The sequence below is a fragment of the Rhinopithecus roxellana genome, chromosome 3, assembly GCF_007565055.1.
Source record: "Rhinopithecus roxellana isolate Shanxi Qingling chromosome 3, ASM756505v1, whole genome shotgun sequence".
In the NCBI taxonomy this organism is placed as follows: Eukaryota; Metazoa; Chordata; class Mammalia; order Primates; family Cercopithecidae; genus Rhinopithecus; species Rhinopithecus roxellana.
This window is the reverse complement of record NC_044551.1, coordinates 84,702,040-84,718,285: the sequence shown is the minus strand read 5'-3', so window position 1 is coordinate 84,718,285 and position 16,246 is coordinate 84,702,040. Positions and strand designations below refer to the sequence as shown.

Sequence of the window (16,246 nt, the reverse complement as noted above, 5' to 3'; positions counted from 1 at the left end):
CTTTTAAGTGCATTATAAGCCTTGCTTATGTGCTAATAATACCTAAAGGTGACATCAAATAATCATTGCTGAAAGAGGGAAAGACTGGAGACCTTTCTTTAAATTGAACTAAACCATTTATTTCACTAACTGGGAATTGTCATGTGATTATTTTTAATGTAGCCAAGTCTGTTCATCTTTCTCTGCCTCTGTTTCCTCACCTAATAGTAGATGGAATATGTATCCATATTTACTTCACAGAGATTAGCTTGAAAGTAATGAGTTTTGTATTTGTGTGTATATACAAAAACATATAGCAGAAAAAATACAACAAAGAAAAGCATGGTTTAGATTTTCATTTTATAATGTTCCAGGCAGACTTTTCAAAATCTACTGTTTGAGTTTCCTGACAAATAAGTGTGCTTTTGTTTTATAGGTGGTTAAGTTACACACAAAACTTGGTAAACCCATTCCGTCAACAGAACCAAACGTTGTTAGCCAAGCTGCTGCTTCAACAGCTGTATCTGCTTCAAAGCCGACTGCCTCTCCTTCAAGCATTGCAGCAAACAATTGTACTGTGAATACATCATCAATTGCAACGTCTTCAATGAAGGGTCTTACGACTACAGGAAACTCATCTCTTAATAGCACATCTAACACTAAAGTATCAGCAGTGCCTACAAATATGGCTGCCAAGAAAACATCTACCCCCAAAATAAATTTTGTTGGCAAGTACTGATATTCTCTGTCCCTGCTGACTCTGTCAAAGTGGTGTTTCTCCATTGCAACACTAACGCTTCTGCCTGTGTTCTTGGACCTATCTCCTCCCTTCTCTCTGGGACCTTGTTTCTTCACATATCTGCCTTGTGTGTGTGTATTTTTAATATTTAGTCTATCGTCTTCTGGTTTCTTCCCTTCAGTCATACAGATACATCTGTGTCTTAATCTAGTCATTTAAAAAAAAAAGATCTGCACAACAAAGAGCCTTTCCCATTTCTGTAATCTTAAAATAACCTGATTGGTTTTTTTGTTTGTTTGTTTGTTTGTTTAATTTTTGAGACAGAGCCCCACTCTGTCACCAAGGCTGGAGTGCAGTAGCATGATCTTGGCTCACTGCAGCCGCAATCTCCAGGGCTCAAGCAATCTGCCCACCTCAGTCTCCTGAGTAGCTGGGACTATAGGCGTGCAGCACCACACACAGCCATTTTTTTTTTTTTTTTTTGGTAGAGAGGAGGTTTCACTATGTAGCCCAGACTGATCTCGAATTCTCCTGAGCTCAAGTGAGCTGCCTGCCTCAACTTCCAAAGTGCTTGGGTTATAAACATGTACCACAACCTATGGCCCTGATTTTTTGTCTACTTCTGTACTTCCTGCCCAATCCTCAGTCTGCTGTAGTGTTTCTACTCTACTTTTTTCTGAAGGTGCTTTCAGTAGTCACCAAAAACCTAATTGCCAATCCAGTGGCCAGTTTTCAGTTTCATCCTGTTGTCTCTCCTAATACTTGACACAGTTGACTGCTGTACCTTTAGGCTTAAGATACATCTCTGTCTCTCAATTATATGTCCACCCACCCCTTTCTCAGTTTTTGTTATTGGTTCTCCTGCCTTGTGTTCATTAAATGGTAGTGTTACTAAGATTATAACCCTGGCCCTCGTCTCACTGTCCGCCAGTCTTAATGGGTGATCTCATTCATTCCCGTGTGGGCAGTGACTTTTAAATCTTTCTGGTGAATTCAAAACCCCCACCTGAGTTGGACAGCCACATTTTAAATATTCCCTGATCATCTTCTGTATGGATGTGTAAATGGCTCCCAGTGTGTCTCATTCTAACCCATTAATTCATGAGAAGAGTACCATGAAATAATGTCATAAAGTTGTCGATTTCTCAAGTGGAAAATTCACTAACATTATTTCTTTGTATTTATTGCCTCCTCCTTCTGTTTACTTAGTCGTCTTGTTTCTATCTCTATAGTATTTCTACAAAACCTGTCTTCTTCATTGCCATTACCTTGTTTTTTAGGCCTTAAAAGTCTCCTTGGAGCTTTATTTCTTACTGTACCCAGTACAACATATTCACCACACTCTTGTTATTTTATTAAAATATATATCTATTGTGTTATTCTTCAGCTCAGCAGCCTTCCCCTGTGATAGGATAAAATCTGTAGTCCTTATTTGTCATATGAGGCCCATCATTACCTGACCCGTGCCTACCTTTCCAGCCTCAACTCATCCCTTCTACCTATGTAGTAATTCATATTGAATTACTGGCTCTTCCTTGAGTTTACCATAGCCTTTTTCACACCATGTTGCTGTGCTTTTATGTACATGCTATTTTTTTCTTTTTAAACATCGTTCTTTTCTTTCTGACCAGTTCATATTCATTCTTCTTTCAAATCCCAGTTCAAGTGTCACACCCTTTGTGAAACCTTTCCTTACTGGATCATGTTAAAGGGTGGTGGCTCCTTCTAAATTTCCACAGTATTCAGTCCATACTTATTGTAGTGCTTATATTGTATTATTATTATTTGTATCGTCCCATAAATTGGCCACTTGAAAGGCAGCTACATTGTCTTCTCTTTGCTATATTACCAGAACTTAGTGCAGTATCCAGATTGTCATAGATACTTAAGAATATTTTTGAAAGAAAAGTTTAAAAGTAGGAGATTCACAATTAACATGGTATTCTGTTAGACAGTTACTTGAAGTGTTCAATTTAATTGATGATAAAAATGAAAACTGTCATTTATAGTCACTTCTACATCAGTTTCTGAGGTTCTTCCTACTTTCAGTTTAGAACAATAATAGAAAATCTTTTGTAAATAACTCTTAGTGTAAATTCATGTCTCATTTCAGTAGACAATAAGTTAGAGGAAATAAACAATGATAAAACCTAAATTGGTTCTATTTCCTTCCCTAGTGGGAAACTTTATTTGGACTAAGTTTGCAAAGAGACCTAATCATTGAACTTACCTTTTTTTTTTAATTTTTCTCAATTGTAGGGCATGACCTAGACATTACCCCCGACTTTTTTTGGAGACAGAGTCTGTCCAGGTCTGGAGTGCAGTGATGCGATCTCAGCTCACTGCAACCTCTGCCTCTTAGGCTCAAGCAGTCCTCCCACCTTAGCCCCACAAGTAGCTAGGACTACAGGCATGCACCATCGCATCCAGCTAATTTTTGTAGTGACCAGGTTTTGCCACGTTGCCCAGGCTGGTCTCAAACTTCTGGGCTCAAACTCCGGGGCTCAAGTGATCCTCCCACCTCTGCCTCCCACAGTGCTGGGATCATAGGGCATAAGTCATCACACCCAACTGGAAGTTAGCATTTTTTAAAGGAATAAATACTACTCATTTCAGTCACTTGCCAAGGAACTCGGGCTACAAACATGAATTAGGCTTAGTCCTTACCATTTCAGGTACTTGCTATTCATTTTGAGGGGGGATGAGGAAGGTGTTGGGTGTTCCAAGATGGAAATGAGAAAAATTCAGAAACATATTTCACTAATAGGGTAAAAAAAGCCAAGTAGTTTATGTAGTTCTTCAAAATTCTCATCTGTTGTATGTCAGATAGGAGTTTTGACTATTAGCAGAAAAGAACTTTATCTGAAGTTTTCGTCTTATCAGGTATATATGTTTATACGAAATGAAAATTTGTTTTAACTTTTTGATGCTTTTCTAGGTGGTAATAAGCTGCAGTCAACAGGAAATAAAACAGAAGACATAAAAGGAACTGAATGTGTTAAAAGTACTCCTGTCACTTCTGCTGTGCAGATTCCTGAAGTAAAGCAAGACACAGTGTCAGAACCAGTCACACCTGCATCTCTTGCTGCCTTACAGAGTGATGTGCAGCCAGTGGGCCATGATTATGTGGAGGAGGTAATTGATTTGAGAATACCATTGCTGTGAAATTGGATAAAGGGAAGAAGTGCGTTACAAGCGTATGTTACATGTAAAAGTGAATATGCTTAATTGTATTTTAGATTTAGCTTACTTAATGAAAGGATATTAAAGGAATCTTTGTTATAAGAAAGCATGTCCTTTAAGCCTGTCTACGTGACATCACAATGATTTTTTTTGCTAACTTTTGTATTATTTTCCCTGTATATTGTCACTGTGGTGAGTTAAGTAACTTTCTATTTACTAGCAAGCATTGTTGTAATACATCCTTCAACTATCATAAAAGTTTAAAAGTTCGGAGAAGCAAAAATGTTGTTGAAGAGAACCAGTACATTTATTTTTGAATAGTCAGTTTTGTGATAAAATTAAGTTTGCTGATTTAACAGAATATATTCATTTGGTTTCTCAAGTGGAGTAGAAGACTGTTGCTGTTTTACAGGTAAAGTAAACTCAGTAAAATAAAGGAGTGAAGGGATATCAGAGCAGACTGGATAAATACCTGCTGTCAGCAGAAAGACATACAGTGGCATATGACTGCTATTTACTTTGACTTTAGAGCATATATATTTTTTGAGCTTCAGTGTCGATATCTATAAAATTGGAACATTCCTTAACAAAGTTGTGAAGGGTAGATGAAATAAAGTACCTTGCATGGTGTCTGGCATCTAGGAGGGGTTTTGTTTTTGTTTGTTTGTTTTGAGACTTGTCGCTCAGGCTGGAGTGCAGTGACAGTCATGGCTCAGTGCACCTCTACCTCCTGGGTTCAAGCAACTCGCCTGCCTCAGCCTCCCAAGTAGCTGGGATTACAGGTGCATGCCACTACCCCCAGCTGATTTTTGTGGTTTTTTTTAGTAGGTGGGGTTTCACTATGTTGGCCAGGCTGGTCTTGAACTCCTGACCTCATGATCCGCCCTCCCCAGCCTCCCAAAGTGCTGTGATTACAGGCGTGAGCCGCTGCACCTGGCCTAGTAGGTTTTAAATAAATATTTGTTCTTGCATCCTTTTTCCTATCAAGAAAAATTATATATTGATGGCTAGGCACTGTGGCTCACACCTGTAATTGTAGCACTTTGGGAGGCCGAGGTGGATGGATCACTTGAGGCCAGGAGTTCAAGGCCAGTGGTTGTGCACGTCTGAATCCTAACTACTCAGGAGGCTGAGGCACAAGAATCACTTGAACCTGGGAGGTGGAGGTTGCAGTGAGCCGAGATCACACAACTGTACTCCAACCTGGGCAACAGAGTGAGACTCTGTATCACAAAAAAGAAAAGAAAACAAGAAAAAGAAAAATTGTATATTGAATTCTTTGTTTACAAGGTGGACAGCTGGGTTATGGAATTTATAAGTAGTTCAGAAATAATTCTGATTTTTAAGTTTCATCCTTTAACAGGAGTAAGATTTGGTTATCTCAAAAAAGCTCTCAACCAAAACACCCTAATTTTTGATGATACTGTTTAATCCTAAACTTCAGGGAATTACACTCAGAACATTTCTTAAAGCTTGCACAATTTGGACTTAATATTCATAATAGACTTCATAGTAAGACTCAAGTTTACTTGTCCTCCTATAACTGTTCAGTTAGAAAAAAATTCATCTTAATTTTCCATAAAGTTACTTATTATAAAACCCTGGGCTTTGAGAAACTTTGTATACCAAAATAATGCTATTAATCATCTTTATCTTCATTTTCAAGAACAATACTTGGCCAGCAGCAAATATTCAGTAACTATTAGAAAATTTAAGGCATCTAGCTACATTTAAATGTAAATGCTTACATATAGACAAAAATATTAAACTGAAAGATAGTTACAAGAGCCAACATATGCTATCACATCTTGCATACTAAAATTCCAACTTTTCATTCCCATTTCTACAGTTTCTATCCTTTTAAAAAGTAATAGGCCAGGTGCAGTGGCTCATGCCTGTAATCTCAGCACTTTGGGAGGCCAAGGTGAGCGGATCACGAGGTCAGGAGTTTGAGACCAGCCTGGCCAACATAGTGAAACCCTGTCTCTACTAAAAATAAAAAAAAAAATTAGCTGGGCATGGTGGTGCATGCCTGTAATCCCAGCTATTCTGGTGGCTGAGGCGGGAGAATCGCTTGAACCCAGGAGGCTGAGGTTGCAGTGAGCTGAGATCAAACCACTGCACTCCAGCATGAGTGACAGAGCAAGACTCCGTCTTGGGGAAAAAAAAAAAGTAATAGACATTGCCACTTCTTTCTAACTGTGTACAGTTTCATGAAATAATATGTGGGGGTTTATGAATGATACCGTCTTCAACTATGATGTTCCTGTTTTGATCCTTGAATTTTTTTTCCATGCCAAGGTACGAAACGATGAAGGAAAAGTAATTCGCTTCCATTGTAAATTATGTGAGTGCAGCTTTAATGATCCCAATGCTAAGGAGATGCACTTAAAAGGGCGAAGACACAGACTTCAATATAAAGTGAGTAAAATTTCAGCTATTACCTTCTTTAAAAAAAGAAAAAAAGAGCATTTTATATGCAAAATAAAGCATCTAAACACAACTTGCCAAGTCCATGATGTCCCATTCTAAGATTAGCATGTCATGTTGACAGACTCAGATGGATGTTTGGTTTTTATTTATCTATTTTTATACTTAAATAAGAATAACATTCTCATCAGTTTTAGTAATTGTAGCAAAACTGAAGCATTGCCTGGACCAAGCAATCATGTAAAGATAATTCACATAAAATGTTTGAAAAAAGTCTCAACTCTTTATCTACCTTCTTCATCTTGGTAGAATTCCCACCAAAATGAACTTCGAGACGAGTTGATATGTTGGAAAATCCCTTCACTTACCTTAGCGCAGGAATTCTTCATTGAATATACTTCAAATGTCAAGATAAATCAGATACTGTATTTGAAGTTTTTTTTTTATTTTGAGACGGAGTCTCGCTCTGTAGCCAAGGCTGGAGTGCAGTGGCATGATGTCGGCTCACTGCAGCCTCTGCCTCCTGGGTCCCTGTTCAGGCAGTTCTCCTGCTTCAGCCTCCCAAGTAGCTGGGATTACAGGCATGTGCCCCCAGGCCCAGCTAATTTTTGTATTTTTAGTAGAGATGGGGTTTCGCCATGTTGACCAGTTTAGCTTGAACTCCTGACCTCATGATCCACCCTCGGCCTCCCAAAGTGCTGGGATTACATGCATGAGCCACCGTGCCCGGCCTGTATTTGAAGTTTTTAACTAGGCTGGATTAATGTACTAGATCCATGTTTTCTGTTTTAAGCACAGAGGAGGTGAAAATTAAAACATTGTAAAAGGGTAGTGCTTAAATATGAAAAGAAACTTTTTAACCCCAACATAGACATTTAGAGTTATCTGTTTATAAACAGTTACAGTTGACCCTTGAACAACATGGAGGGCAGGGACCCCTCATGCAGTCAAAAATTTGCCTATAACTTTTTTTTTTTTTTTGAGATGGGGCCTTGCTCTGTTGCCCAAGCTGGAGTACAGTGACATGAATGTGACTTACTGCAACCTCCCGGGCTCCAGGGATCCTCCCAGCGCAACCTCCCAAGTAGCTGGGACTACAGGCACATGCCGCCATGCCTGGCTAACTTTTGTATTTTTCTAGAGAGGAGGTTTCACCATGTTGGCCAGGCTAGTCTCAAACTCCTGGCCTCAAGTGATCTGCCTGCCTTGGCCTCCCAAAGTGCTGGGATTCCAGGCTGCTTATAACTTTTGACGCCCTAAAAACTTCTAAAAGCCTACTGTTGACCTGAAGCCTTACTGATAAAGTTATTTTTATATTAATACATATTTGGTATGTCATGTGTATCTCATATGTACTGTGTTCTTAAAGTAAGCTAGAGAAAAGAAAATGTTAAGAAAATCAGTGAGAAAATATATTTACTATTCATTATCTGGAAGTGGGTCGTCATATAAAGGTCTTCATCCTCATAATCTTCAACTTGAGTAGGCTGAGGAAGAGGAGGAGGGGTTGGTCTTATTCTCTCAGGGGAGGCAGAGGCAGAAGAAACTCAGCAGCATAGATGTAAGTGTACTCATACACTTCAAACCCTTGTTGTTCAAATGTTAAATGTAAAGTAAAATTAAATATCCATTAGTCTTTCTAAGGATTTCATGACCTTTTGTTGGTCAGCACTAAGTTACGTAATTTTTATTAATGTATTTTGAATCTTTGATTCACCTTAATTATATTGATTTTACTCTCTAGTGGGAAACCTGAAACTAAAAGCCTCCATGATTAAAGAATATGTGTAATTGTATGATTAAAAATACATGTAGATTGTTTCGGGGCTGCTGTTTTTTTAATGTCTTATTTGTATTAATAGAAAAAAGTAAATCCAGATTTGCAAGTAGAAGTAAAGCCTAGTATTCGAGCAAGAAAGATTCAAGAAGAGAAAATGAGGAAGCAAATGCAGAAGGAGGAGTACTGGCGAAGGCGAGAAGAAGAGGAGCGTTGGAGAATGGAAATGAGGTAATATGTTTAACTTTTGATAGCCTGGTAAGTGGTTCAACCTTTCTTAAAAACTTAGCCATTCTGGGGATATGACTCCCATTCAAAGCAATCCAGATTTATTTACTTTCAGTTTTCACTCAAGGAAGATCCTAGGTCTGGGAAAGACATACATTAACATTGTTACTGGCTATAGTAATATTTTACTGTGACCTTGGTATTAGAGTTATATGTTTAATTGGCATCTTTTATAAATTAAACATATGAAGAAATATTTCATTTTATAAGTAAGTGCCTCGGTTTCAAACAAGCAAAATAGACATACGTTACCTGATAGAAATAGAAGATTTGATAGATTCTACACATTAATAATGTCCATTGAGAAACTTTAGTGGCTATAGGGAAGGAGAATTGAGAAAACATATTTCAAATATTTGTTTATATATATATATATATATAAATATATAAAATGAATGTTGTTTTATTGAAATATATCTTCTAAACTTATACAGTTACAGAGTTGTGCAACAATCACCACAATCAATTTAAGACAGTTCATCACCCTCAAAAGAAATCACAAACCCATTAACAATAATTATCCATGTGTCCTGCATGCCTAGTATCTCCCCCAGCCCTAGACAGCCTCTAACCTTTCTGTCTCTGTCGATTTGCCTATTCTGGAGATTTCATATAAATGGAGTCATATTAGGTTAATGCAAAAGTAATCGCGGTTTGTGCCAAATGGCGATTTGAATTAATAAATTCATTTGGTATAAACCGCGATTACTTTTGCATCAGCTTAATGCAGTCTTTTGTGTCTGGCATCGTTCACTTAGCATGTTTTCATGGTTCATCCAGATCGTGGCATGTATCAGTATTCCATTTTCTTTTATGACTAAATGATAATGAATAATACATCCTCATGTACCACATTTTGTGTTTTCGTTCATTAGTTGATGGACATGCAACTTGTTTCCACATTTTGGCTATTACGAATATTGCCACTGTGAATATTTTTGTACAACTTTTAAAATACAGTTTTAGCAGAAACATACCGTATACGTATTTTCATAATCCACTTTTTTCATTTGCATATCTTCAACTTTAAAACTAAATTTGGATTTTGTATTTTGTGCATATGTAAAATTTTCTTCATAACCAATCCTCGTTGTTATTGTTTAGATATTTAGGTAGTTTCCAGTATTTCCTTATTATAATTATTAATATATTGACCCTCCTTGAGGCAGTTTTTTGTTTCTTTCACCAAGTATGTGAACCTATTGAGGCGATATCAGTGCATACATTATTGTTAGTTGCTGCTAATAATAGAATATTGGAAATGGAAATGTTTGAAGGATACTCACCTGTCTGCCTATACTGGATAGCATAACCCAATGGTTCTCAAACTTTTTGGTCTCAGGATCCTTTATCCTCAGTTATCAAGGACTCCAAAGAGTCCTTATGTGGGTTGTATCTGTCAAGACTTAACTGTATTAAAAATTAAAACTGGCTGGGCACAGTTGCTCATGCCTGTAATCCCAGCATTTTGGGAGGGTGTAGCAGGTGGATCACCTGAGGTCGGGAGTTCAAGACCAGCCTGACTAACATGGAGAAATTCCCGTCTCTACTAAAAATACAGAATTAGCCGGCCGTGGTGGTGCATGCCTGTAATCCCAGCTACTCAGGAAGCTGAGGCAGGAGACTCGCTTGAACCCAGGAGGAGGAGGTTGTGGTGAGGCGAGATCACACCATTGTGCTCCAGCCTGGGCAACAAGAGCAAAACTCTGTCTCAAAAAAACAAAATTTAAAACTAAGAAATTCAAATATTTATTAATTCATTTTAAAATGACATTTTAATTATTTTTTGAAATATGGTTACATGTGTATTTGTTAAAATATATGAAATATATTTAATCAAGAAAATACAGTAAAAAAATTAATAACTATTTCTTCCACAGAATAGTGGGAAGAATTATGCTGTTTTCCATTTTTATACATCTCTTTAATGTCTGATTTTAGAGAAGGCAGCAAGATTCTCATGTTTGCTTTTGTGTTCATATGTGGTGAATAACACATGTTGCCTCTGGATAATTTCACTGTACACTTAGAATGAAAAAGCAAATATGTGTCTTAGTATTTATAATGAAAATATGAAAATAATTTTTTTTTTAAGAAAACAGAGTCCTACTCTTGCCCAGGCTGGAGTGCAATGGCACAATCTCGGCTCACTGGACCCTCTACCTCCTGGGTTTAAGCGATTCTCTTGCCTCAGCCTCCCAAGTAGTTGGGATTACAGGCACCTGCCACCACACCTGGCTGATTTTTGCATTTTTAGTAGGGATGGGGTTTCACCAGGTTGACCATGCTGGTCTCAAACTCCTGGCCTCAAGTGATCTGCCCGCCTCGGTCTCCCAAAGTGCTGGAATTACATGTATGAGCCACCACGACTGGCCTTATTGTAAAAATAATTTCGATCCCATGGATCTCCTGAAAGGGTCTCAGGGACCACTGGAGTCCCTGGATCGCACCTAGAGAACCCCTGCTACAGCTTAATAAAATCTCTACCAATTAAATGTGGTAGCCATTTTGTTTCACTTTCAATTGTTTTCATGCTTGGCTTTTTATACTTCTTTTGTGGTAAATTGCTTGTTTTTTCTTACCTGTTGATTTGTACAGACATTTCTTACATTGTTATTAATCCTTTTTTATGGGTTACCTTTAAATACTTTTTACTATCATGTATGTGTCAGTTTTGATTTTTATACATTTATCAGTTTTGTCCTTTATGAAGTTTCTGCCTTTGTAACATATTGGAAATTCTCCTCTATAGCTAGATTATACAGTGCTTTCCTCTTTCACCGATAATATCAACTATTTATTAAGCATTCACAATGTGCCAGGAACTGTATTAGGTGGTAAGCACAAATTGGTAAACAGTGGATAAAGGTCCCTGCCCTCATTTGACTTAAACGTTGTTAGCAACAACAGTACACTATTAGAAACTGGAATGAACAGGATTTTCCAGAACCTTTAAGCTATTTTTATTCATTTTTTCCTCAAAACCTAAATAGCATAGATAGAAGAATGGTTTCTGTCAGTCCATAGTTGGTTGATCCTAAAAAGCGCTGCTGGCTGGGCACGGTGGCTCACTGCCTGTAATCCCAGCACTTCGGGAGGCCAAGGCAGGTAATCACTTGAGCCCAGAAGTTTGAGACCAGCCTAGGCAACATGACAAGACCCCATCTCTACAAAAAATAGGAAAATTAGCTGGGCATGGTGATGCACGCCTGTATTCCCATCTGCTTGGGAGGCTGAGGTGGGAGGATCAGCTAATCGTGGGAGGTCAAGGCTGTAGAGACCGGTAATCATGCCACCCACTGCACTGGGCACCAGAATGGGACTCTGCCAATTTAAGAAAGAAAAAAAAAAAAGCACTGCTTATTCCCAACCTGAGGAAATTGGTAGTTTCTTTAATGGTAGTCAGGAAGCACACTTGTTTCTTTTGTTTTAATAGATTACTTTAGTCAAACCTTAACCTAATTGTTAACAGAATTTGCTGTAGACACATGGTTTCCCTTGGGAATTATTGGTATCCTAGTTTGAAGTTGAAAGTGAGGAAAGAACTGGAAGGGCAGAGGGGAGGAGATTGTTAAAAAAAAAAAAAGAAGAATAGATTGTACAAATGTTGGTCAGTAAACCAGAGGCTATACACTAGCTCCTCACATTCTGAGTTCAGCTCAGAGGTGTTATATTTGGTATGCATAGTATTTTGTAATCTGAACCAGCAACCATGAAGTTTCACAAAAATCCTGGTGACCTCAGCAATACAGCCTGTACAGCAGGCCCCCCTTGTCCAAGGGGGTTACGTTCCAAGACCTCCAGTGGATACCGAAAATCGCAGGTTGTACCAAACCCTGTATATACTATATGTTTTCCATCTGATAACAGTGATAGCTACTAAAGAACTCATAGGCTAGTAGGGTGTATACTGTGTGGATATGCTGGACAAAGGGATGATTCACAGGTGGGATGGAGCCGGACAACGCAAGATTTCATCACACTGCTCAAAATGGCGCAAGATTTAAAACCTATGAATCCTTTCTTTCTGGAACGTTCTGTTCAATATTTGTATACCGTGGTTGACCATAGGTAACTGAAACCACAGCAATGAGGATGGTGGGGACTATTGTATTCCCTTATGGCAACAATTAATAGGAGCTGAGTTGCAGCGGCTGTTATCTCTAGCCAGGACATGCTCTTTCTATTTTACCATAATTCCAAACACCCTTAATGTGTCCCCAACAGTGAGACTGACTATGATTTTTCATTTATTACTGCCTTGCACTGTTTTTCTTCATAGTAGAGACATAGGAAAGAGCATGTTTCTTTGAGGACATGAAGAAAATTCCCAAATGTGATATGTGCACTTCCGGTCATTTACTCACAGTGTTGGCCTGCCTCATTTAGGTGGCATTGGGTTTCCAGTTCATACTTAAAGCAGGAGAGAGACTGTAAGAAACTGAGGTTTCTCATGCCTGTTCTTTTTACTTTTTCCTCAGGCTGAAATTTTCTTCGGCTTTTCTCTTTGTTCTCTCATGCTCTCTTTTCTCTTTCATTTACTTTGCAATGAAAGCAAACATGGAAAATTAGATACATTTGGGAAGAAATTTTAGCTAGGCTGATGTGGGTGCGGTTTTTTATTGCTTTTTATTGTCACTGTTGATGCAAGTTCTTGTGCTGTATTTTTCCTCATACGCTTATAATGTCATTTATGTTTCAGACGTTATGAAGAGGACATGTACTGGAGAAGAATGGAGGAAGAACAGCATCATTGGGATGATCGCCGCCGAATGCCTGATGGAGGTTATCCTCATGGTCCTCCAGGCCCATTAGGACTTCTGGGAGTCCGACCAGGCATGCCTCCTCAGCCTCAGGGACCTGCAGTGAGTATCCACATTGGTGATATAAGGGGTGAAAGTTTGGTTCAGCACTAGAAGAAAACAATTTTGGAGGGGCTAATTTTTAGACTTAATAATCTTGTAGTCTTGACAGTTTTTTGAGACAGAGTCTTGCTGTGTCGCCCAGGCTGGAGTGCAGTGGTGTGATCTTGGCTCACTGCATGCAACCTGCACTTCCCCGGTTCAAGCAATTCTCCTGCCTCAGCCTCCCAAGTAACTGGGATTACAGCGCTCACCACCACACCTGGCTGATTTTTGTATTTTTAGTGGAGACAGAGTTTCACCATGTTGGCCAGGCTGGTCTTGAACTCCTGACCTCAGGAGATCTGTCCTCCTGGGCCTCCCAAAATGCTGGGATTACAGGCATGAGCCACTGCACCCAGCTTGATACAAGTTTTTAATGTGATTTAGGATCTTTCCTCCATTTTTTACAGGAAGGAAATACATGTTTCCTGTGTCTTCTGTATAAGGACCTCATAGAGTTTCTGGGAATCTTTCTTATTTTCAGTATATGCTAAATGGGAACAGAGCTTTTTATGCCAACTCTTCTTTCACATGAGACTCTTGCCTTTGGTTTTCCTTACATTAGCAGGAACAACAAATTTTTTTTCTTGTTTCTTTTCTTATTTTTCCTCTGGAGTGCAGTGGCATGATCATAGCTCACCGCAGCCTCAGCTTCCTGAGTAGCTGGGACATAGGCATGAGTCGCTATACCTGTCAGGAACAACTGATGTCAAAGGCAACTGCTTTGTCTTTAGATTTATTCTTACTGGTCTGGGTGCAGTGGCTTATGCCTATAATCCCAGTCTACTTTGGGAAGACCAAGGTGAAAGGATGGCTTGATGCCAGAAGTTCAAGACTAGCCTGGGCAACATGGTGAGACCCAGTGTCTATTTTTAATAAAAAGAAATTTATTCTTCTTTTTCCATTACCAGTGGCTTAGAATCTTTTTTTCCTTATTCCAGTTTTGACCATCTAAAACCTACTACTTCTAAATTGAGTGAAAGATAAGGGGTAGATAAAATGGTTTAAGATAAGCCCCAGAGTTGATGTTATTAAGACTGTAGGAAAAATCTGCATCTTGAGAGTTTATGTTGTACAGAAGCTGGGTAAAAGGGACATCTTGTGTAGGTTCAGTCTACCGAAAACAAGATTTGTTTCTCTATAGAGCAGTTACAAGAAAAAAAATAGACTTCTCTTCTTTAACCTATTCTCTCATTTATCTTTGCTCAGAGGGTTGACAGTTGTAAGACTTGAATTACTGAAAGCAAAGTTTCAGAATCACTGGTTTTTAAAGTTAAGAGCATTTTCATAGCTTTAGGTTTATATGTATTATAATGTTATTTGTTTTGAGGCAAAGGCAAAGTGGGTATACATGCATGCATGCATACATACATATAGTCTTGATGGTATAACTTTCCATAGTTCGCATTTTTGTTTTTACTGAAATGGAAAAAGAAGATAAAGCTTTTCTTATTGAGAAGATACAACAAATATGTATAGTTGAAAAATATCATTTGCTTTTGCTCAGGAAACATTTTTTTAAATTGAGCAACTTTGTTTCTCTGCAGCCCTTACGTCGTCCTGACTCATCTGATGACCGTTATGTAATGACAAAACATGCCACCATTTATCCAACTGAAGAGGAGTTACAGGCAGTTCAGAAAATTGTTTCTATTACTGAACGTGCTTTAAAACTAGTTTCAGACAGTTTGTCTGAACATGAGAAGAACAAGAACAAAGAGGGAGATGATAAGAAAGAGGGAGGTAAAGACAGGTGTGTTTTGAAAGTTATTTACCATGTCTATAATTTTGGTTTTTCTTACATGGACTTCTTACATTTGAAATACAGCTTATGACTGATAACTCTGGTGTGAGTTCTATGTATTTTAACCATGCCTGTGTTAGATACTTCATGTATTCAGCTGCTGCTTGCAAAAATAGAAATACACAGTTCCACGGACACATGTGGTCTCTAACCTTGTAATTGTACTCATTTTAAGTTTAATTAAATGTTAAATGTAATTAAATTTAACTCAAATAAACTATTTTGAGTATTTCAAAGCAGCCATTATAGTTCTACAGTTGTATTCAGCTGCAGTTTTTCTCTTTTGATTTATTTGTTGCTTCTGCCCCACACTCAGTCTTTGTTTTAATAACTATTCCCTTAAAGCACTGACTGTAAAGCATGATTAAGCCTAAGCTTTAGCAATGTCTGTATATCAAGTTTGCATTATTAGCTGTAACTTTTTATTTTCCTTTTACCATTTGAAAATATTTTTGTATTATATTAAACATGACTCTTATTATTCTGACTTGTGAATAAGAAACAGAAGTGTTAATGTCCATTGCTTTGCAGTTGTCTTTCTGTAAAGAACTTAGCTCTTTTTTTTTTTAATCCACATTGCTTAAATGAAGTATAGTTCTAAAAATGCTGGATGTCTTTCTACTACAGTTGATGGAAATTTTAATGGTATAAAAGTTATTTCACTTACTATTGTATGTTTACAGAATATTATGCTTCTGGTTAAGCAGAGAAATATCATAATATAATTTTATTTTACTGCAGAGCTTTGAAAGGAGTTTTGCGAGTGGGAGTATTGGCAAAAGGATTACTTCTCCGAGGAGATAGAAATGTCAACCTTGTTTTGCTGTGCTCAGAGAAACCTTCAAAGACATTATTAAGCCGTATTGCAGAAAACCTACCCAAACAGCTTGCTGTAAGTATTATGAAAATGTTAATTTTTACCCCTTGTCTGGTTTAGAAGTTTTTGGCAGGACTGACTGTGCTTCAGTTTAAACCTGAGCCAGCCTTTAAAATTTTGGCTTGACTTTCTGTATTGAGTTTTTTTGTTTGATTGTGCAAACTGATGAAACTTTTTTTTTTTTTTTTTTTTTTTTTTGAGACGGAGTCTCGCTCTGTCACCCAGGCTGGAGTGCTGTGACCGGATCTCAGCTCACTGCAAGCTC

The 16,246-nt window shown here is 38.0% G+C and overlaps 1 protein-coding gene across 1 annotated transcript in view; it reads left to right on the top strand.

Annotated features, from left to right (window-relative positions):
• The window catches only part of ZFR (zinc finger RNA binding protein), a 90,960-nt gene that overhangs the window by 41,527 nt on the left and 33,187 nt on the right, over positions 1 to 16,246 (top strand). Inside the window, exons 8-14 of the mRNA XM_010378011.2 lie at positions 416 to 707; positions 3,657 to 3,853; positions 6,203 to 6,322; positions 8,194 to 8,339; positions 13,099 to 13,261; positions 14,848 to 15,053; positions 15,846 to 15,996. Of these exons, the coding sequence (XP_010376313.1) occupies positions 416 to 707; positions 3,657 to 3,853; positions 6,203 to 6,322; positions 8,194 to 8,339; positions 13,099 to 13,261; positions 14,848 to 15,053; positions 15,846 to 15,996 (1,275 nt within the window). The remainder of the gene's footprint in view (positions 1 to 415; positions 708 to 3,656; positions 3,854 to 6,202; positions 6,323 to 8,193; positions 8,340 to 13,098; positions 13,262 to 14,847; positions 15,054 to 15,845; positions 15,997 to 16,246) is intronic.